The 23,476-nt window shown below is 36.9% G+C and overlaps 1 protein-coding gene across 8 annotated transcripts in view; it reads left to right on the top strand.

Moving 5' to 3' along the window:
* The window catches only part of NEK7 (NIMA related kinase 7), a 162,827-nt gene that overhangs the window by 67,284 nt on the left and 72,067 nt on the right, over positions 1–23,476 (top strand). For all 8 annotated transcript variants that reach the window (XR_010412246.1, XM_064594046.1, XM_064594048.1 and 5 more), the window contains one exon: positions 3,885–3,969. Coding sequence is in view for 7 of the 8 variants with exons in the window: in XM_064594046.1 (XP_064450116.1) it covers positions 3,913–3,969 (57 nt within the window). In the remaining variant the exon portion in view is untranslated. The remainder of the gene's footprint in view (positions 1–3,884; positions 3,970–23,476) is intronic.

The raw sequence follows: 23,476 nt of genomic DNA, 5'->3' as shown, positions 1-23,476 counted from the left end.
TTAATACCCATCACTGGACCAACCCATCCTCCCACCACCCCTCCCCTCTAGAACCCTCAGTTTGTTTTTCAGAGTCCATCGTCTCTCATGGTTCGTCTCCCCCTCCGATTTCCCCCCTTCATTCTTCCCCTCCTGCTATCTTCTTCTTCTTCTTCTTTTTTTTAACATATATTGCATTATTTGTTTCAGAGGTACAGATCTGTGATTCAACAGTCTTGCACAATTCACAGCTCTCACCATGGCACATACCTTCCCCAGTGTCTTATCACCCAGCCACCCCATCCCTCCCACCCCCCCACCACTCCAGCAACCCTCAGTTTGTTTCCTGAGATTAAGAATTCCTCATATCAGTGAGGTCATATGATACATGTCTTTCTCTGATTCACTTACTTTGCTCAGCATAATACCCTCCAGTTCCATCCACATCGTTGCAAATGGCAAGATCTCATTCCTTTTGATGGCTACATAATATTCCATTGTATATATATACCACATCTTCTTTATCCATTCATCTGTCGATGGACATCTTTGTTGCCATAGCTTCTTAACTGATCTTCCTTATGATTGTGAATTCCTCTACTCTGTCATGTGGCAAGAAAGACTGTCTTTCACAAACAGTGAAATCCTCTCTCTCAGCTGCTTGAAATCCAACATTAACTCTCTGGTACCAACTGAATAAAGTAAATACCATAATTTTTTTCATGAGCTGACACTTCTCTGTGTTGTTAAGGTAACCTGCTACTAACTCTCCACCCCCTATCTCCTACTACCTGCCAACTTTAATTTGAAGCTCTTTATAAAGTGTTGTGCTCTGCTTTTGAGTATTTCTATGTGTTTTTTCCTCTTCCCAGAATTCCTCTCTTGCTTGGCTCATCTAAACCTTGTTAACTTTTCCTCTTCATTATTTAAAATCCAATTTAGGCAGCACCTTCTTTGGGCACCTTTTTTGATTGAAGGTTGCCAGATTTGTTGAATTTGATCATGATTTTTCTTATCATTGACTTTAGACTTATTAAACTGTAACCATAATTATGTGATGTTTTTATGATAGGCATACATGCATTAATTAATTAAATAAATATTGGTTCAGCACCTGTTTTGTGCCAAGCATTGACCTAAGCACTGGGGATACAGCTGTGGATGACACATATAGGTCCCTGCGACATGGAATTTATAATCTAGAAGATTGAGTTGGATCCTTTAGTATGCTGGTATTTATTATAATGCTCTAAGAGTGATTTATATAGTGAGTAATATTTCACAGAGGTCTTTGACCTGGAAACCCTTTTTTTCATGGAATGTTTTGTGAAACTGTGCAATACTAGATGTGAAATGCTGATTTTAATTATTTGGATTTCACAGTAAAAGATATTCTAATTCATTACTAGAGTTCTCTTTCTCCTTCCCTCTCCTCCTCTCCTTGGATCTAATACTATATAAAATCCAATCCAAAAATAGAAAATACAGTTATATGTTATGACCAAATGAGGTTCATCCCAGAAATGAATACCGGCTTAACATTCAAAAATGAATCACCATACCTGAACATTTTAACAAACAAAAAAACTATATAATTATCTCAGATGTAGAAAAAGCATTTGAGTTAAAATTTAACATCTATTCTTTATAAAATCTAGCAAAGTAAGAATATAAGGGCACTATCTCAACCTGATAAATTAAGACATCTTTGAAAAATGTACATCTTTCATTCATGTGAAGAATGCTTTTGTAAGGGAGCATATTTTTCTAAGATATGCCTCTTTGGCATGTTGATTAATTTTTTTTAAGATTTTATTCATTTATTGACACAGAGAGAGAGAAACACAAGTAGGGGGAGTGTGAGAGGGAGAAGCAGGCTTCCCACGGAGCAGGGAGCCTGATGGAGGGCTCAATCCCAGGACCCTGGGATCATGATCCGAGCTTCATGAAGGCAGATGCTTAACGACTGAGCCACCCAGGCGCCCCGGCATATTGATTATTTTAAGCTGGTTATTTTTAAGATGCTGCAAACACAGGAGAAGCTCTGGAACCTGAGTATAGGTTACCATTTTGTATGAGACAGTTGTATTTGTAAGGAAAATCTCCATTTGTAAGGTGTCTCCCTTGCTGTACCAGTAAGAGGGTTTGACTCAATTTCTAGAAACTATTACCAATAGAGATGGCAATGAGTTAATCTGAATAACAACCTTACTATTGTTTACTGTGCTTTTCCTGGTAACCTCCCGTAACTGACTCCCAACATCTTTTGTCTTTGGCTGAAGATGGTATTTATGTTGATGGCTTTGACCATTTTGGGGAGTTGCTCAGTTTTCCTGAGTTGCTTATATATATATAAGATATATATATATCTATAGAAGGTATATATGTTATCAAACTTTTCTCCTGTTACTTTTGATACATATTATCAAACTTTTCTCCTGTTACTGTCGTGTCAATTTGATTCTTACAGCAGCTAGAAGAATCTTGAACAGTGAAGGGAAATTTTTCCTTCCCAACACTTTATTCCTGATAGGAACAATAAAAAGATGTCTACTCTCTACTTAGGTTCATTGTACTGGAAGTTCTAGTCATTAAAATAAGGCAAGAATCCCCCAAAATCTACTTGAACTGATAAGTGAGTTCAGCAAGTTTGCAATGTGTGTGGGGGTATGTGTGTGTTTATGTACATGTTGTCTTTTGATATATGGCAAGGATGACATAGTAGTGTTGGGGGGAGGGTGGGGTAAAGCCTGATCATTTCAATATCTGATTTGAAGTCAATTGGATATCCATATAGAAAAAAACCTAAATATTGACTTTACCTTGTCATACAAAAATTTAATTCCAGGTCAATTATGGATCTAAACTTGAAAGGTAAAACAACAAAGCTTATGTTAGAAGATAATGTGTGAGAAATTGGAGTACAGAAATAATTCTTAAATAGTACACAAAGGTATTGTAAAGGAACGATTGATTAGACCTTATTAAATTTATGAATTTCTGTTCATTAGTTAATTGAAAGATGCCATTAGAAAGGTTTTTAAAAAGACAAGTTACAGATGGAAGGGAATATTTACAATACAAATACCCATGTCATTTTTTAACTGTTTTCTAAAAGAGTATAATGAAATGAGGATGTGTTTTAGTTTCTCTGTTAATCCCATTTAAATGGATCCTAGTTTTTCAACCCACACATTATATTTTAGTTAAAAAATAACACTTGTGAGGAACCTAGAAATAATTGACATTGTGTAGAAAAAGTGTTGTTCGGTGGGGCAATAGCTGTGTCTTGTTTGTAGTTCACTTTTTGAGCCTTGTGCAGTAGGTGACATAGAATTAGTCTTCAGCTTATGTTAACTGAGTTGATGGCTGAATGTTTTTAATTACAAGCAAAGTATGCATAAAAACATAAACACCCTCATAGGAGGACTGGCCTTTTAAGTTTAAACCTAAAAACTACAGTAAGAATTATAGTTGGACATACATAACAAAAGTACTAACATTTTTAGAATATGAAGATGAGGTGCACTTTAGAGTTGTAGAACATTTACCACATTGATGGGAAGCTTATTGTAATTATCTTTGCACACTGGCATGGGGAAGGGGAAGCCTGTTTGGTCTATAAGGTATAATGGAGAAGAGAGAATTTCATCTCATAAAATAGGATTTTCTAAGCACATAATACTACTTTGGAGAAATGGACATAGTTGAGACAGTGAATACCTTTTGTTTTAGCTAAACAGAGCTTGGATTTAGCAAATGACAGAAGAATATGGGATATCTTAATGGGTGCTTTTTGAACCATTAGGTAAATCTGATATTTGAATGCAAGCCTCAGGCATATGATGAGCAACATGACTTGGTAATGATTACATTATTTAAATTTAAACTTTATATTTTTGCAGAGTTCTAAAGTTCCTGTTGCTTCAGACAATGGATGAGCAATCACAAGGAATGCAAGGGCCACCTGTTCCCCAGTTCCAACCACAGGTAATTTCTTCTAATGAAGGCTGGCGTGCGTCCGTGTGTGTGTGTGTGTGTGTGTGTGTGTAAAAGTTCCTTTAAGAAATAAAAGCCAAAAAATGCTAATTATGAATTTCCAAGTTGTAGTCAGAATTGTGTATATTTTTAAATTGTGTTTTAGAAAACTTAGTTCTCATGTACAAATATTTAAAAAAAGGCAGCTTTAGATTTTGACTTTAATTGAATGACCTGTAGGCTTTGAGAGTTAATATTAGACTTAGGGAAAAAAGAACGCACGTGAGGCTGAGTCTAGCTTGTGGGGGTGCCTGTGTATTTGGTACCTACCTGTCTTTGCTTTGGCTGGCTGATCTTGCCTTCTCCACAACTGCCTTCCATTATTGCTGCTTTTCTCATGTTCTCTGACTAGTAGTATGCTTCTCCTGTTAGGTGGTTGCTTGTTTTTTTGTAAAATAAGATGAATTAAAAAAAAAAAGTTTCATACAAAGCTTCCCATTAAGCTTAGTATGTAATGATATGTTTGAATAACAAACACCCCCATGTAGGGGCAAAACCTCATTTTGTTGTCATTCATAAAGACCACATTTCTCAGTTTTGTGTATGAGGCATTCTGTAATATGTGTCAAATTTACTCTGCTCACCTTATCTCAGTTTTACTTAGATAGTAATTCTGAAATTGTTTGAAGAATTGATGGACGTTCTTTCAAATGAGTTCTATAGGTTGGGGGGACTTGGGCTAACAGTTACTTTATGACCTTGCTCAGAGCCTTTCTTATTCTAATGTGCATTTTAAATTTCCAAGAGGAGAACATAGGGTGTAGTGTTTAAAATAACACTGTACCCTTATCTGACTGTGGGGCTCCCCTTCCCCCCCTCTTTTTAAGTGCATCTATTGTCTTCTTCCAGAATTGGTGTCTAAAACACAGTTCAGAAAATACTGCCTATACATAAACTACCTTTTCTGCCTCTGTGATTTTGTTCACTTTGCACCCTCATTTTTTTCTCCCAACTTCTGAAATCCTATCCCACTTTCAGGCACCACCTAAAATGCCATTTCTATCATGAAGCTTTTTCTGATTTTATGACTGTAGTATCTTTTCTTGGAAACCTGATGATACACATTCTTTGTATGTCTTATGGTATTTCTGACACCTTTGTGTTATTTTATGTGGATATTTTCTTCTCTCTTCTGGGTTAAGCTCTCCTTGAGGAAGAGGACTGTCTCTTACTTGGGTACTGTACTTCCTCACATGGAGCAGGGCCTCAATAAGAATATGTAATTGAAGCCAACCAGAGACTCGTTCAAATGAAGATGTTTAAATTAGCTCTTTACCTAAGTTTTTTAAGTTTTGAATTAATACCAGTTAGTTAATATACAGTGTCCAATATTTTAATTTCAAGACGGTTGTTTTTTAAAATCTGTCTATATTTTGTGTCCTGGCCATAAATTACCGAGATTATACTAAGCAACTTCTAACTATCAGATAGATATAAACACATCTTAGTGCCAATCTTACACATCTAGGCAAACACTGTTGTTTCATAGTTTACTATTTCTAGTGAAGACAGTAGAAGAAGTACTTCGGAAAATTAAGTGGTTCATGTTATGATTTTGAAATCCACAGTTTGGAACAGCCCTAGTTTCAAAGGCAGGGAAAAAAGCACTTTCATTTTTGCCACCTACTGAGTCACCAGCCAGGAAAGGTCGAGTGGCAGTAGGAGGCAAAAATGAAAGTACCTGTTTTCCTATGAGACACAAGGCTGCCACGCAGCATAAATTTCAAGATCATATATGTGGTTCTGCATCTCTTTTCACACTGGTCCCTTTCGTGTATGCCCCCTGCTGCTGTTCCTGTGTGGCTGGACCGCTTTCCCTGTTGGAAACGGGCAAGTGTCATCCTAGGTTCTAGCTGCCTGTGGCAAGTGGGGGAAGGGAGAAGGCTTTCCCCCCTCTCTGCGTTCAGACTGATAGTGTGAGATCATGAAAGAAAGATTACCTGACAAGAGCTTATAGGTGTTACTGCTTATTAGGTCTTTGAAAAACGTTACTGTTCTCAGTAGCGTTATTTTAAAGGGCTGGGAAAGGACAGTGTCTGCTCGGGGTTGACAACCTTCTTTTGTTTTGTTCCACACCATTGGCCTGAATAACCGGGGTGATATGGCAACATCCGTAGCCAAGTGACTTCTTTCACCTTTGTAATGCAAATAACAGTGTGGACATAAACAGAAACCTAGGGAAGTCAGCTTTCCAAGTGTCAAATACCAATTATGCCCTGTTATAATGATGAGTGATGTATATTCTTGGCATATCTTTCCTTTCCTTGTTCCGAGATGAATACTCTTAACCCCATAATGCATAATGTATGGTCTCATTTTTAGAATAGGAGTTTCTTTTTTTTTTTTTGAAGTTTTAGATTGTGAGATTTATGTATCTTTTCAAATGTGTTTTTGTATTACTGTTATTCTCTTGAGCTTAGGGAAAATTTGTTCTATCAGCTTCCATTTTTTTTCCCTTCTCTTCCTTCTTTGAGTCCCTCCATTAAAGCCTAGAAGGTACTGCAAGGATATTTTGACTAGATTTTTATTCTATATATTCTTACTGTTTTAGGACTCTTGTTTGTGGAACAATGGGTTTGGCTTAATTTTTTAAAAAAATGCAGACTATGTACAAGATAGTGACGGATAAATAGTAAAATGTTTGCTTTCTACTATGAGACTAATTTTAAACAAGGGAAGTTTACAACTAACATTTTGTGAGAATTTTGATTTATGGTCATTGATTGAAGAGGGCTGTGGTACATTCACAAGTTTATCATAAATGTAAATATAAAACAATTATTAATACAGTTCTAATGATTTCTGGGAGTGATTAGAAGGAGGATTAATTTTAATTGTAATAATCTTCAGGGTTTAGGTTATAATTATTACTTGTAAATTTGTAGATAACTAGTGTAACACTTTGGCTACCTGTGAAAGAGGGCATCCCACATTTACAGGTAGAAAAATAGACAGTTTGGAAGGTATGAAAATCTTGTCTTGCTGTTTTCCAATCCAGGCAGTAAGGTAGACCATTCCTTAAAGCTTCATGGCAGCCCAAACTACAATCCACTTGTCCTTGTCCTTTCTCTGGGAAAGGAGTGTGAAGAGGTGAGATGAGATTTACCTCATAGCATGTCAAGCTAGTAATCCAGGTGCATTATGGGCCAGAGTGACTCAGCCCCCAGTTGACTGTTGAGTGGATAGGATTTTTGCACATGATAACTGTATTACCTTCCCCTGTCTTTAGCTTATCTTATAGGATTCCTTTCTTTGTGAAATAAGGGTCATCATGTAGCTTCTTTTGATGAATTGATTTTGCCAAAGCACCTATCATACAGCATCGAGCAGAGCTTCTATTTTGGGGAGTCTTTATACAAGTTTATATGTATTGGTCTCCTTTTAACATTTTAGCTCATTGAATAACATTATTGATAAAGGTACAGGAAAATAAGCAGCAGCTGTTTTGAGGAAAGAAGACTCTTGCCATAGTTTAAGTTCTTGACCATGGACCTCAAGTAACCCTTAGATTATATGTCAGCAGCCATACCCTGAGTGCCTTTGTTCCCCTGCCTCCTCAATGACTACTTCATCTTCTTTCTCCTCAGCCCCCAATACTTTCTCCCCCACCCTCACTCTCAGCTAATGCCCTTGCTTCCTACTTCCCTTAAAAAAACTGAAACAATCAGAAGAGATCGCCCACAGACTCCTCCCATGGATATTCTCCTCCCAGAACCTTGTACTCCTGTGACCTGCCTTTTCTGTTTCCGGATAAACTGAGCCAGCTGTCCTCAAAGGCCAGCGTTCCCGTGAGCCCCAGATCCCATCTTCATCCCGTGCTTATTTCACCTTTCTCTACTGAGTCCTCCCCATTACATACTATTGTGCTGGTATTTCTTCCATCAAACAACAACCGAACCAAACAAACTCAAAAAACAGCCTTTGAAGTCCTTCTTCTCTCCAGCTGTTGACCTATTTCTCTGCTGCCTTTTATTGCAAAATCCCTAGAAAGATTTATTTGTAGTTTTGTCTCATTTCTCCTTTCACTCTCTGAAATGTACTCCAATTCAGCTTCCTCCCTGACTATGCCACTGAAACTGCTCTTGCCAGGATTGTACTTCCCCTGTTGCTCAGTCCAGCTGTCTGGGCTCAGGCCTCATCTTCCTGAGTCACCAGCTGCATTTGATAGAGTTGATGATCCTTTCTTCTTTGAAGCCTGTTCATTGCTTAGCTTCTAAGAACTTTGTTTTTCTCTTGTCTAAATGGTCCCTCCTTTGCTGATTACTCCTCACCTCCTGAATCTCTAAACAATTCAGGATTCTGAATATGATCTATATGCTGGGGACTGTCAAATTTATATCTCAATCCAGACCTCTGTCCTGAATTCCAAACTCATGTATCCACTTGCATACTTGACATCAGATTTGCATGTCTCAAACGTAACATGTCTGAAACTGACCTCTAAATATTCCTCCTAAAACTGTTCTGACGGGTGCCTGGGTGGCTCAGGTGGTTAAGCATCTGCCTTCGGCTCAGGTCATGATCCTGAGGTCCTGGGATCGAGTCCCACATGGGGCTCCTTGCTCAGCAAGGAGCCTGCTTCTCTTTCTCCCTCCTCCCCCATGCTGTGCTCTCTCTCTCTCTAATAAATAAATAAAATCTTAAAAAAAAATAAAACTGTTCTATCCACAGTCTTCTCTCTCTCTTTTTAAGATTTTATTTATTTGAGAGAGAGTATGAGCCAGGGGGAGAGGGAGAAGCAGGCTCCCTGCTGATCAAAGAACCCGACATGAGGCTCGATCCCAAGACCCCAGGATCGTGACCTGAGCCAAAGGCAGATGCTTAATCGACTGAGCCACCCAGGCGCCCCTCTATAGTCTTCTCTATCACAAGTAATGGGAAGTCCATTTTTTCAGTTGCTAGGCTAAAATTTTTAGAGAAATTCCTGACTCCCTCCCATCCCTGTCATCTAATATCTAATCTGTTAATAGATTCCATAGGCTCTAGCTTTAAAATATATTTAGACTCAGAATACTTCTTACTCTGTGCTACCACTCTGGTCAAAATTATTTTAATTTTTCACATACCTTATTGTGATGGCCTCCCACTTGGTCTCTGCTTCCACCCTTGCCTCTCTTCACTCTACTCTCAACACAGAAGCCATTATAAAATTATACAAAATTTAAATATAAAATATAACATTATAGTCAAATGATGTCTGTTTAAAACCTTCTAGTAGTTTATCAGCTTGCTCACTCATCTTCAAGTATATATTTAAATATCACATACTTTGATCATTCAATGAAAATTGAAATTTCACCCCAACACAGTATGCCTTTGATGCCGTATTTTTTCCTCCATAGAATTTATCACCTTAGCACTCTTTATTTTGTTTGTTATCATTGTTCTCCTAGAGTATAAGCTTTATCCCTAGTCCCTAGAATGGAACCCAGGCACATGGTAGACATTCAGCAAATATTTGTTGAATGCATATAAACTTGGTGTGAAATCAGTCACTTCTCTTTCTAAGCACCACCTTTTTGAATGTGAATATTAAAATATACAAATACCTACAGAATTTCTCCTTCATTGTACGAGTAATCACCTACATCCCTCATTTCTTATTGAACTTTTTTTTTCACTTCTTTGTTTTTAACTGGAATGTACCTCTTTCCCCCAAGGACACTGCTTTTACCCCATAACCCTTTCAAGTAGAGGCTACTTGTTCTCTAATAGCCATAAACCATGAGGATCAGGAGGAAGCAACAGAAGCCTTCTCCGTCCACAGTACCTCTTTCTGATCACTACTTTCTCTTGGGGGTGGGAAGGGGTGAAACCTGCTGTACTGAGACTCCTGCTTCCCATCTAAAGGATTTTCACCTTTCTGATAGCTGTTATCTTCTACCCTCCTCATCATTCCTCGCATTAGTTGAAAAGTTGACCACCTGGCTCACTGTCTTACCACCTTCATCCTGCTTTTGTCCGGGGTAGTGGTACGGCCGCTACTGTTGGCACCTGCTGATGATTGAAGTCTGAAAATACACCTATCTTGTGCTAAACATTTTGAATACATTTCCTCATTTCTTTCTTTTTTTTTTTTTTTTAAAGATTTTATTTATTTATTTGACAGAGAGAGACGTGAGAGAGGGAACACAAGCAGGGGGAGTGGGAGAGGGAGAAGCAGGCTTCCCGTGGAGCAGGGAGCCTGATGCGGGGCTCGATCCAATGACCCTGGGACCATGACCTGAGCCGAAGGCAGACGCTTAATGACTGAGCCACCCAGGCGCCCCTCCTCATTTATTTCTAACAGATAACATACAAAGCATTATTTTTCACACTTTACAAATAAGAGACTGAGGCTCAGACTAATGAACAGATTTGCCCACAGTAACATAGCTAGTAAGTGGTAGAGCTGGGTTTTGACCCAGGGTTGTCTGACTCCAAGCCTGTGATTCTTTAGCCTTCACAGAGAAAGCTCCTCATACATTTCCTGGCCAGTTTGATCCTAATCACCACGACCCTTGATATTTTTATAGGTACCTCAAGCTCTTAGTCTTTAAGATGAAATTTGTTATTTTGCCCAAGATTGCACTTTTGCTTGTGATTATTACCATCATCCCTCTGGTTGCCTGAACTACAAACAAGGGAATCTCATATCTTATGTTTAGGCAATTTCCATGTTCTCTTGATTTTATTTCCTAAAAAACTATCGGATCTGCTAATTCTCTACATTTAGGTTATTGTCACCTTTTGCCTGGATTATTGCAGAAACTTTGTGTAACTGAGCTCTGTACCTTTCATTTTACCATTTTTAATCCATTCTTTACATTGTAGCGTGAATTATCCTTTTAAAGTGTACGTTTCATTATCTCACTCTCCTTAAAGGGCTGCTTTTTTATTGTTCTTAGGGTGAATTCTGCATTTCCTTGTCTGACTTAGAAGGTCTTGCATCATCTGGTCTCGTTTTACTTTTCCAACTAAATTTTGTGTCATTTTTTTATTTTGGACTCAGATTCCGTCATGTCTTGCTTATACTATGCTATTTTTCATCTCCAAGTCTAAGGTAGTGAGGTAATAGTATTCAAGGATATTTAGTCACTAATGGAACATAATGAGCATAAAAGCTCATTATAATGTTATATAAGCTACATTTCATGATAGAAATACTAGGGAAAGTGTTATAGTAGAGGAAATATATAATTTGTAAGACAACAAAAAGAGTACTCTCAGAAAAAATAATGATTATTGGGTAGTTCCTTATACTCATATGCTTCCAATAAATAAGATTATACTTGGAAAGATATATGCATCCCTATGTTTATTGCAGCATTATTTACAATAGCCAAGATATGAAAACAACCCAAGTGTCCATTGATAGGTGAATGGATAAAAAAGATGCAGTGTGATCTTGCCATTGATGACAATGTGAATGGACTTAATAGGGTATTATGCTAAATGAAATAAGTCCAGTACAGAAAGAAAAATACCATATGATTTCACTTATATGTGGAATCTGAAAAATAGAACAAATGAACAATAAAGAAAAAAACAGACTCTTAAAAACAAAGAACAAAATGGTGGTTGCCAGAGGGGAAGTGGGTGAGGGGATGGACAAAATAGGTGGAGGGACTAAGAGGTACATATTTCTAGTTATATAAAATAAGTCACAGAGATGAAAAGTATAGAATAGGGAATATAGCCAGTAATAGTGTAATAATGTATGGTGACAGATGGTGACTATACTTACTGTGATGAACATTAAGTAACCTATAGAATTGTTGAATTAATATGTTATAAACCTGAAACTAATATAACATTGTACGTCAATTATACTTCAATTAAGAAAAATAATATACTATATCAGCAGTTCAGTGTTCACTTTTGTGGATTATATTTTATGTCACTGATAGTAGGTAATGGCTACTCAGTAATGTTTGTTGGATAAATGAATTAATCTCTAAATAAATTAATCTCTAAAGGCCTACCTCAAGAAGCAAGAAAAATCTCAACCTACCCTTACCCCTAAAGGAGCTAGCAAAAGAAGAACAAACAAAACCCAAATCCAGCAGAAGGAAGGAAATAATAAAGAAATGGTATAGAAACTAAAAAAAAAACCAATAGAACAGATCAATGAAACCAGGAGCTGTTTCTTTGAAAAGATCAACAAAATTGATAAACTTCTAGCCAGACTCATTTAAAAAAAAGAAAGAAAGAAAGAAAGCAAAAGAGAGAAGACTCAAACAAAATCAGGAATGAAAGAAGAGAAATAACCAACAGCAGAGAAATACAAAGGATTGTAAGAGAATATTATGAAAAATTATATGCCAACAAACTGGACAATCTAGAAGAAATGGATAAATTCCTAGAATGCATAACCTACCAAAACTTAACAAGAAGAAATAGAAAATTTAAACAGATCGATTACCAGCAAAGAAATTGAATTAGTAATCAAAAACTCCTAACAAACAAAAGTCCAGGGCCAAACAGCTTTACCAGCGAATTCTACCAAACATTTAAAGAAGAGTTAATACCTGTTCTTTTCAAATTATTCCAAAAAATAAAAGAGAAAGGAACACTTCCAGATTTATTCTATGAGGCCAGCATTACCCTGATTTCAAAACCACATAAAAACACAACAAAAAAGAGAGCTACAGGCCAATATTTCTGATGAACATAGATGCAGTCTTCTTCAACAAAATATTAGCAAACCAAATTTAACAATACATTAAAAAAATCATTCACCACGATAAAGTGGGATTTACTCCTGGGATGCAAGTTCAATATTTGCAAATCAGTCAATGTGATATATCACATCAATAAGAGAAAGGATAAAAACCATATGATCATTTCAGTAGATGCAGAGAAAGCATCATGTTCATTGGTGTAAAACAGCTTTCCCTTAAGGTACAAGACAAGTATGTCCACTCCCACCATTTAATTCAAAGTGGTACTGAAAGTCATAACCACAGCAATCAGACAAGAGAAAGGAAGTAAAGGCATCCAGATTGCTAAGGAAGAAGTAAAACTTTGACTATTTGCAGATGACATGATACCACATATAGAAAACCCTAGAGACTCCACCAAAAAACTATTAGAACTGATAAATGAGTTCAGTGAGATCACAGGATACAAAATCTATATACAGAAATCTATTGCATTTCTATACACTAATAATGAGGCAGCAGAGAGAGAAATTAGGATAACAACCCTATTTACAGTTACACTAAAAATAATAAGATACCTAGGAATAATCTTAACCAAAGAGGTGAAAGACCTGTACTCTGAGAACTATTAAACATTGATGAAAGAAATTGAAGACAACACAAAGAAATGGAAAGGCAGGGCGCCTGGGTGGCTCAGTTGGTTAAGCCACTGCCTTCGGCTCAGGTCATGATCCTGGAGTCCCGGGATCGAGTCCCGCATCGGGCTCCCTGCTCGGCGGGGAGTCTGCTTCTCCCTTTGACCCTCCCCCTTCTCATGCTCTCTCTATCTCATTCTCTCTCAAATAAATAAATAAAATCTTTAAAAAAAAAAATTAGAAATGGAAAGGTACTCATGCTCATGGATTCGAAGACCAAATATTGTTAAAATGTCTATACTACATCTACAGTTTTAATGCAGTCCCTATCAAAATACCAACAGCATTTTTCACAGAAGTAGAACAACCACAAAAGACCTCGAATATCCAAAGGAATCTTGAAAAAGAACAAAACTGGAGGTATCACAATTCCAGACTTCAAATTATATTACAAATCTATAGTAATCAAAACAGTATGGTACTGGCACAAAAACAGACACATAGATCAATGGAAAAGAATAGAAAACACAGAAATAAACCCCCAATTATATCATCAATTAATCTTTGACAAAGGAGACAATAACATGCAATGGGAAAAAGTCTCTTCAACAGATGGTGTTGGGAAAACTGGACAGCAACATGCAAAAGAATGAAACTGGACCACTTTCTTACACCATACACAAAAATAAACTCAAAATGGATTAAGGGCCTTAATGTGAGGCCTGAAGCTATTAAAATCCTAGAAGAGAACACAGGCAGTAATTTCTGTGACATTAGGTATAGCAACATTTTTCTAGATATGTCTCCTGAGGAAAGGGAAACAAAAGCAAAAATAAACTATTGTGACTACATCAAAATAAAAAGCTTCTGCACAGCAAAGGAAATACCAACCAAAAGACAATCTACTTGAATGGAAACAGATATTTGCAAATGACATATCTGATAAAAGAGTATTGAAAATATATAAAGAACTTATACAATTCACCCATACCTGAGGGATACAGAAAGACCCCCCAAAAGTAATAATTCAGTTAAAAAATGGGCAGAAGACATGAACAGACATTTCTCCAAAGAAGACATACAGATGGCCACAGACACATGAAAAGATGCTCAGCATCACTCATCATCAGGGAAATGCGAATCAAAACCACAAAACCTCACACCTGTCAAAATGGCTAAAATCAAAATCATAAACAACAAGAGTTGGCAAGAGCATGGGGAAATAGGAACCCTCTTGCACTGTTGGTAGGAATGCAAACTGGTGTTGCCAGTATGGAAGTTCCTCAAAAAATTAAAAATAGAATTACCCCATGATCCAGTAATCACACTACTGGGTATTTACCCAGAGGATACAAAAATGCTAATTTAATGGGAGTCATGCACCCCTATGTTTATTGTGGCATTATTTACGATAACCAAATTGTGGAAGCAACCTAAGTGCTCACTGGTAGATGAATGGATAAAGAAGAGGTGGTATATATGTACAATGGAATATTATTCAGTGATAAAAAGGAATGATGTCCTGCTATTTGCAACAACATGGATGGATTTAGAAAATGTAATGCTAAGTGAAATAAGTCAGAGAAAGACAAATACCATAGGATTTCAATCATATGTGGTTTTTAAGAAACAGAGAGGGGGGAAGACAAACAAAAAAACAGACTCCTAACTATAGATAACAAAAACAGATGGTTATCAGAGGGGAGGAGTGTGGGGGGATGGGTGAAATAAGTAAAGGGGATTAAGAGTAACTTATCTTGATGAGCACTGAGTAATATATGGAATTGTTGAATCACTGTTTTGTACATCTGAAATGAATAGAACATTGTATGTTAAGTACACTGGAATCAAAATTTTAAAAAATTGTCATTACATTTAGGATATCTTTATATTTTGTCTTCCTTTATATCATTATTATGTGAATATTATGACTTTTTCATGTGACTGTGGTTATGTTTCAAACAGCTTTCTCACTAAGTATTCATAAAGCAAATATTTCTTACATTTAGAACTTTTGATGAGGACCTCTTTTATCAGGCACATTTATATAGGATAAATTTAATTACACATCTTTTCTTTTTCTTTCCTGACTGGATCTCATTAAGTATAGATCAAAGGGATGTAGATCAAGGGAGAATAAGGGGATGGAGGAGGAGTTTCTAGGAGAGTTATGATAGGGTGTCCAGTAGAGGGTGTGGGGGATACCTGGAATCAACTAACACTAACTTCCAGAGCCAATAAATGGGTGAGATTGAACAGTGAATAAAATTGCCCAGAGTGAATGAGTAAAGTGAGAAGAGAAGGCTAGGGATAGTACCCTTGGAACACACCAGCATTTATCTGTAGAGTTGCTGGAAGGAAGCAGAAGGACTGGCTGTGTAGTGTGGTGGTTGAGAACATGAGCTCTGAAGACATTGTCTAGGATGAATTCTTGGATCTCCCACTTTCTAGTTATGTGATGGAGAGCAAGTTATTTAACATCTATAAAACTTAGTTATCAATAAATGAGAAGAATAATTATTTTTTACTCCATAGAGTTGATAGGGAGCTTTCTTTCAGTATGGTGCTTAGCACATAGCACTCATTAGTTGATGGTGATGATGACCATGTCCACCGTGACTATGATAGTGACAACTTTCTGCCAGTAATTACTCGGCCCACAGATTTCTCTGCCCACTGATTGTTTGTATAGCACGTTATAATCTTTATTACATTTTTATTGCCTATGTTCTGCCCAAACTGCCTCTCCTTTCACCTTGTTTATGCCAGTAAATGGCATCAAGATCCGTCTGTGTGCTCAAGCCAAAAATCTATGACTTATCCTTGATTTGTCCCTGTTCCTCACTTCTCATATTCAGTTCATCAGCAGTTCCTTTGACTATGTCAAGATCATATCCTGATTCCAGCTGCTGTCGTATCTCACTGTAATTCCCAGGTCAAGTCCATTACCTATGTCCAGACCCCCAGCTTCCACTCTAGCCTTACTCATCCTCCTCTCTAGTTCCTTTTCCACACAGCACTGTGAATTACCTTTGTAAAAGGTATAGTAGATCAGAGCACAGTGCTTCCTGTGTAAACCTCAGACTCCTTACTCTAGCCATCAGAGTGCTATGTAATTTTGTCAGTGCTTACTTACCTCTTGAGCCTCATTCCTTACCATTGTCCCCCTTGACAGCCACACTGTACTTTTCACACCGTCATTCTTGAGACATTTTCTCCAGCTGTTCTTTCTGCTGCTTCCTTTCCTTGTGGTCTTTTAATTACTGTGTAAATTGTAAGGTCATCCCTGAATTACCCAATCTAAAATAACCATCCACTCATTTTCCATTATATATTTCTCTGCATAGTACTTAAGTATGTGGAATAAATATTAGAACTATTATGTATATGTTTAGTTTCTTTTTTTTGTTTTTGTATTATGTATTCATTTGTTTATATCCCGACCCCTGTTAATACTTGTGGAATAAATGAATAAACTTTAGAAAGCCTCTTCCCTCTATTTCTCCCTGTCTCTATCTCTGTGTTCTCTCAGAGACTTTTCCTTGCCATATTTAATTTTTCAAGGTATAGCTGGTGGTGCTCATGGGAGGAGTGGGAGAGATGGGAGTATCTTTGTCATTAATCAACTATTCTGCTCATGATAAGGTGGGAAAGATAGAATTTTTGGTTACATAATTTAGATAGAGTAATTATTATGCTAGGTAGTATAAATAATGATGATTAAATGATACAAATACTAGGGTCTTATAAATGTTTAACTAGATAATTAGTTATATTTGGTCACTCATTTTTCTTTTGCTATAATGAATTTCCCTCCTTTGATAAAAAGCCAGTTGTAATGATTAATGGCATATTGCTCAAACTGGTGCAAATCTCCAACACTTAGTATCTTTAGGAATTGGTTACCTTTGAAATAGTTCAAGAAATTTTAGGGAGATAATTGTTCAAATGTGAAAAAGCATGGGTCATTAGACTTTGCTGGCACATGTGGTGTTTTTTTGTGTTGTTGTTCTGGTTTTTTCTGGTTTCCAGTGAGGTTTATAGGAAGTTTGTAGAAAATAATATTTGACAGAGCTGTGTTAAATATTGTTAAAAGGCTATTCTAGTTTTGAGTAATTTGGTGATGAGGAGTATCATTTTTGAGACCAGAGCATGAATTTTATTGCTAAGTAAAATTGAAGGGCATTTTGGAGTTTGTTACTCTTAAATTTTGGAGAAATCCAGTAACATTAATATATAATATAAAGCAATTTACTAACTTGCATAATTGGTAATATGAAAACGACCAGTAAGAGATAAATTTGCAATAACAATGAAGACCTTATTAATGATGTTAAATATTGTAATTAATACTGGCTTGTATATTAGATCATTGATAACAATACCACTAGGAATTATCAGGATATAATTTTCTCCCTGGGGAGTTTATTGAGTCCATGCTGTGACTCTTCTAATTTCCCGAGAGAGAATTGTCATCATAATGTTATCCTGAATTATCTTATTGCTCATTAAGTGTCCTTGCCTTCAAATTTAAAGCAAATTAAAGAAATTAATTTAGTCCTAGGAAATCATTGTTTAAAGAGTCTGCACTGTGAGAATAAGAACCACTGGTACAACAGAATGAATTTTATTTTAAAAAGAAAAATTTTATATGAAGGAAGCAGTAAACACAGACTGACATGTAGAAGTTAATCCCAATTAGTTAGCAAGATCTGGTGTTACATGATTAGAGTGCATTCAGATCAACAAGAGATGCATTAGTGAGAAACCAGAACATTTAAGGTGTTATATAAAGCTTGATTCACTCTAGGGTTTGATTTCTTAGTTGTTATCTATAATTCTGAATACTTATTTTATGTTTTTGGTATTTCAGAATACTTTTATAATATAACCTGTTAGTATATAGATTCATAAATGTTTTGAGGCTAAACATAATAATTTACCAGAAAAATGTAATATAAATGCTTCCAAGAACAGTTTTAATTATGCCCTTTAAGTCAAGAGTTACAGGTATCTTATGGTTAATAATTATGAGATAAAGTAACATTGAGAAACAACTTACATAGGCTTATACTTATGTTATCCATGTTAATTAGTTATGTTTTAAAACTTCTTCCAAAAATTAATCTGTTTGAAAATACTTCTGTGGGGTATGTAGTCTTTATTTCAGTAATTCTAGAAGATGCTGTGTACTGAATTAGCCATGCCCTTTCTCAGTTTTCTTTTGTCATGAAGCCAGGCAGTTTCAAACTCATAGGGTTTATGGGCTTTGACCCAGTTTGTCTCCTCTTTACTGTGCCTGCAGATTTAAACTTCATTTTAAGCATGTTCTAACCAGATAACCAAATTGCAAACATGGTGGTTTTTTGTACTAAATGCCCTCCTCACAAAAATTATTAGAAGGACAGTGGGCAGAATAACTATAGTTAGATCCACTGTAGTGTCACCTAAGTAGCCTCATACCCAAGGGGTTAGGCTAGCTTCATTTGCGAATCAGGCAGATAATCCACATGATAAATGAGGTATCCCAGTTGGAAGGCAGAGCCCAGGGTTGGGTGATACTGAGAACTCCTAGTAAGTGTGCTCTTGGCATTGGGAAGTCCAGCAACAGATAGAGACAAACGAGAGGACATTAAAGGAGGCTTTTCAAACACAAGAGCCCTGTTACAAGAGTGAGTTGGTAGAACGTTGTCACTGCTGGTACTCTTGGGGAAGGGAAAGTCTTCTCTGATTCTGAGTACGTGCTCTGCGCTTGGCTCTGTCCTAGGTACTTTATAATCATAATCTCACTCAGACACAATTCTTTGGGTAGGCTTACACCTATTTTACAGAAGTAGGAAACAAGGTTTGGGTGGCTTGCCAGCTCACAAAGATACTGAGCATCAGAGCTGGGATTTGAGCCCATGTCTTACTGATTAACTCCAGAACCTCTCTGCCTTTTCTACGGGGCTCTTTGGGAACTCCGTGGATTCTTTTGTAATGCCATGCCTAGTCAGGCTTTGGAGCAAGATTGATTTGAAACACAATGTTTAGTGCTTCTTGTATCACTCTAACCCAGACTGTGGATTATTACCGAAGTGTCCTTTAATAGTGAGGAGTAAGGGAATTCTCTAGTTCACCTGTTGGGAAACTGTTAGAGGCAGAGACAATTGTCTTGCTTTGTGGGACAGAAGTTTTTTTGCACTGCGCTGTACTGCTTCTCTACCTGATTCTACTCAGAGCCTCTCAATAGTTATAATCGTGCAGTATGTATTTAAAGCCTTTTACTTCAAGTTCTTTCAGTTACATTCACTTATTTAGTAAATAGTTATTATCTAGTTCACGTCAAACTGCCTTCATGGCATCTGGATACAAAGATAAAACTTGGTTTCTGCCTTTGAGAAACTCAGTTATGTGGAGGGAAAAATACATATATGTAAACAAATAATTAAATCCAGTGAGATCCAGAGCCTAGCTCAGTGCCTGAGTTTGCACAGCTGTGTATAGACTTGAATGCCTGCTGTCAGTTGCTACGGAAGCACAGAGGCATGAGCTGGTCGAGCTGCCCACAAGCCGAAGATGATTCCTTAGAAGGCTGGCAGTGGAATCTCAAAGATGAGTTGTGGTTTGCCAGGTGTGAAGAGCAAAGTTATTTAGAAGGCGTGGGGACAAGCACATGCTTTGCATGGAGAGGCCAAAGCTCATGGCGCACTTGGGGAACACTTGGTTTGGCTGGTGGATGAGGCCCAGGCTCGGTATAAAAATTACGTGGCCCTCTGTCTTAGGGAAGGCATTATTATCTTTATTTCAGTGGAAGAAACAGAGGAGGTTTTTTTGATTTTATAAAAATTTAAGATCCTTTAAGTGACTCATATCAAATCCAAAAGCCATTTTGTGCAGCTCAGAAAAATATCCTGGTCATTAAGGGACTGTAGGAGACAGATGCAGTTTATACACCAAATTGCAACCAGGGAAAAAGCAATTTAAGTGATTTTATTTGGTCCATATTTCATACTGATTTGAATCTCATTATTTTGCTGGGTTATTTATTCCCAATATAATTCAAATGCTAAGTTTAAAAAAAATATGGGGAATTGGACATCATTCAAAAAAGAATATATCTCTTTCCTAAAAATAGTTCTTTACTTGAGTGGGCACTCATTTGATGATATCATCTTTTTATTTAAAGCACCTAATACAGTGCTACCTACAATAGGATATAATTCATGAAAATGAGGTATGGCATTGAATACAATATAATAGAATCATTACTGAAGTATATGTATCACCTGTCTGATGATCTCCTAAAGGAGATCTCCTACTACACAAGCTTATTTTTATACAAATTGCAGTGTGGCAAAGAGACCCAGGGGTAGTTGGAGATGTGCAGCTATGCTCCTTCTCATGTCAGCTCTCCATGTCTACACTGGGTGACAGGACATGGGAGCAGATGAGACAAGCTGTCACTCACCCACACTGCCCTTTGAAGAAAGGCCATAGGGGGAAAAAGGTGCCGCAAATGGGCTGTGAAGTTTACATACACTGCCCACTGTTAAACAGATTACGTCTAATGAAGTGTCTAATGCTCAGGCCATATCAACCTAATCCTTGGTGGCAGTTCATCCCTCAACTGCCAGAAAACACCGCCCTCTGGCCCTCTCTCGCCACTCTGGCCGCCAAGCATAGGGAGGTGCCCAGTCTTAATAAACCAAGACGGTGTGTGATCTGACATGCAAATGTAGGTCATTGCATATGTAAATGTGTGATTACAAACCTGCATGCCAAAACACATTAGTGAGACTTTGCTCTCAGCATGCGGTTGTCACACTGTCTTAGCAGTTCACGCTAATATTTGTCAGTTATTGTGTAGACAGAAGATGGAATTCCCAGTCAAATTTAAAATATATGGATTGTATGATAGTGTTCCTAATGATGAAGTTGTATTTTACTGTTGAGATTGGTAAATTTTCATCAGGAGAAAAAATGGTATGTACATCTATAGCAGAAGAAGGAGTTCTCTTTCTTTGATGTTGCAGACTATCCTAGTGTGTCAATATTTAAAGAAAAAATTTCTTAGGAAAGCATAGCAGTTAAAAAAAATCTCTCCTCTTTAAATGAAACTTTTATTTACAGTTAAAAAACTAAGAAAAGTTGCCTCTATCTATTGACTATATCTAAGAAGTGGTACTTTAAGTTTCCTTTCTTAAATAGGTACCATGTTGTCACAGTGGCACTTAATTACAAATTAATCTCAGTGACTACAAAAAGAAATCTTATAAATGAACAGCATGTCTGGTTGTCTCCCTGTATTTGATAATTTAATTTTTCTTATTATGGTGTATATTTTTGTTTTAATTCTTAACATGTTTTTATTTCTGCTTTTTAAAATCAAAAGATCTGAAATTGAAAATATTTATGAATCATCATGTAGGATCCCATAATATTGGATCATATTGTAGATGATTTTGTTTAGTAAGCGTGGTAGGATAGCAAAGGCTATACTTGGGAATCAACTAGACATAGGTTTGGTTTGATGACATGTATAGGATTGTCATCAGAATTGAATTAGATGGCATATAAAGTCCTAATATATAGGAATTGTTAAGTTGTAGGTACGAAAATGGAACCTTCTATTATTATAGAAGGTAGTTGCTACTGTTATTCTATTATACCAGTTATTGTATTATATTTATGAAATGGATTTGTGAAATTTCTTATATTCTGGTTATTTTGCATGTATTAAAGGAAGAATGGTATTTTTCTGGACAATAATTTGGACTTCCAGAGAAAGAAAATCAGTGTGCAGCAACAGAAATCATTGCTACTTTTTTCTCTTTTTGTGAAACATTGTATTTGAATTACAGTGAAACTTTAGCAAGATTTTAGAGTTTTTGCTAGCATGATAGATGTAGTAAAATCAACAATATTGAAAATATTGGGGTTAATGTAGAGTACTACTCATATGTCAAAATAGCCTTCTGCATAAGTCATGGGGTCATCAGTCTTAACAGAGGTTTATTTGAAGGACTAAGAGTTTAAGTTCAATTTAGTGTGTTTACCAACTAGTGCTGTCTTTGATTGCATTAATAGGCATTTAATGTTCAGTCTCATTAGAGGGTGCACTAGTCAGACCCCACAAGAATGTCATGTGTACTCCAAGTTGGCTCAGAGAATAGAGGAGGTCCAGAAGGATGTGAAGAGAATGGTGAAGACTTAGAAGCGTATCCTTACCAATAATCCAGGCACCTCGAAAAGCCTGTGCATATTTAGCCAAAAAAGAGAAGATATAAGGGCATTTGATAGCTACACTAGACTCTTTTGTTATAGTTTGTTATATAGGTGGAGGTGCTGGAATAGATCGTGAGTGTCCTCAGGAGCTTAAAAGGCAGTGTTTCTTGGGTACGTGTTGTAACTTCAGCAACAGACAGTGGCTGACTGTAGTGGGTATTCAGTTAATGTTTACCATGTGACTGACTTAATGACTGAAAGAGTCCGTGAATAAACAAATAAACAAAAGGACTAGTGAATGGATAAAATGTATAAGGAGTTGGGCTTTGTCTCAAAATAGGAATGACAGTTGTGCTCCCTTCCCAATACCCTGTAATTATTTCTCTCATAGCAGTTAAGAGCCTCTTCCATATATTTGGGTAAAGCTCTTTCAGAGCAGACAGCATTTCTGGTTCATCTCTTTTTCTTACACAGTAAGTACTAAAAAGTGTTAGTTAAAAGAAGTGACTTTTTTTTTTCATGAGTAACAGCAAAGTATTGTTTAAAAATGTAATTATGGGGGTGCCTGGGTGGCTGAGTCCATTAAGTGTCTGCCTTCGGCTCAGGTCATGATCCCAGGGTCCTGGGATCGAGTCCCACATCGGGCTTCTTCCTCAGCGGGGAGCCTGCTTCTCCCTCTGCCTGCCGCTCCCCCCCTCTTGTGTGATCTCTTTCTGTCAAGTAAATAAATAAAATCTTTTAAATTAAAAAAAATGTAAGTATGTACTAAGTGAAAGAAGCTAATCTGAAAAGGCCACAGACTGAATGACTTCCACTATATGACATTCTGGAAAAAGCAAAGCTATGGAGACTGTAAAAAAAGATCAGTTGCTGCCCGGAAGGTGGGGGGTGGGGGGTGTTAACTTGGGGAGGGAGGGATGAATAGAAGATGCAGAGAGGATTTTAGGGCCCTGAATATACACTGTATGATCCTAT

This window comes from Mirounga angustirostris, unplaced genomic scaffold (assembly GCF_029215605.1).
Source record: "Mirounga angustirostris isolate CCGP_5_RB_7025 unplaced genomic scaffold, mMirAng1.0.hap1 SCAF_6, whole genome shotgun sequence".
Lineage (NCBI taxonomy): Eukaryota > Metazoa > Chordata > Mammalia > Carnivora > Phocidae > Mirounga > Mirounga angustirostris.
The sequence above is the reverse complement of the archived record's forward strand: the minus strand, read 5'-3'. Positions and strand labels throughout refer to the sequence as shown.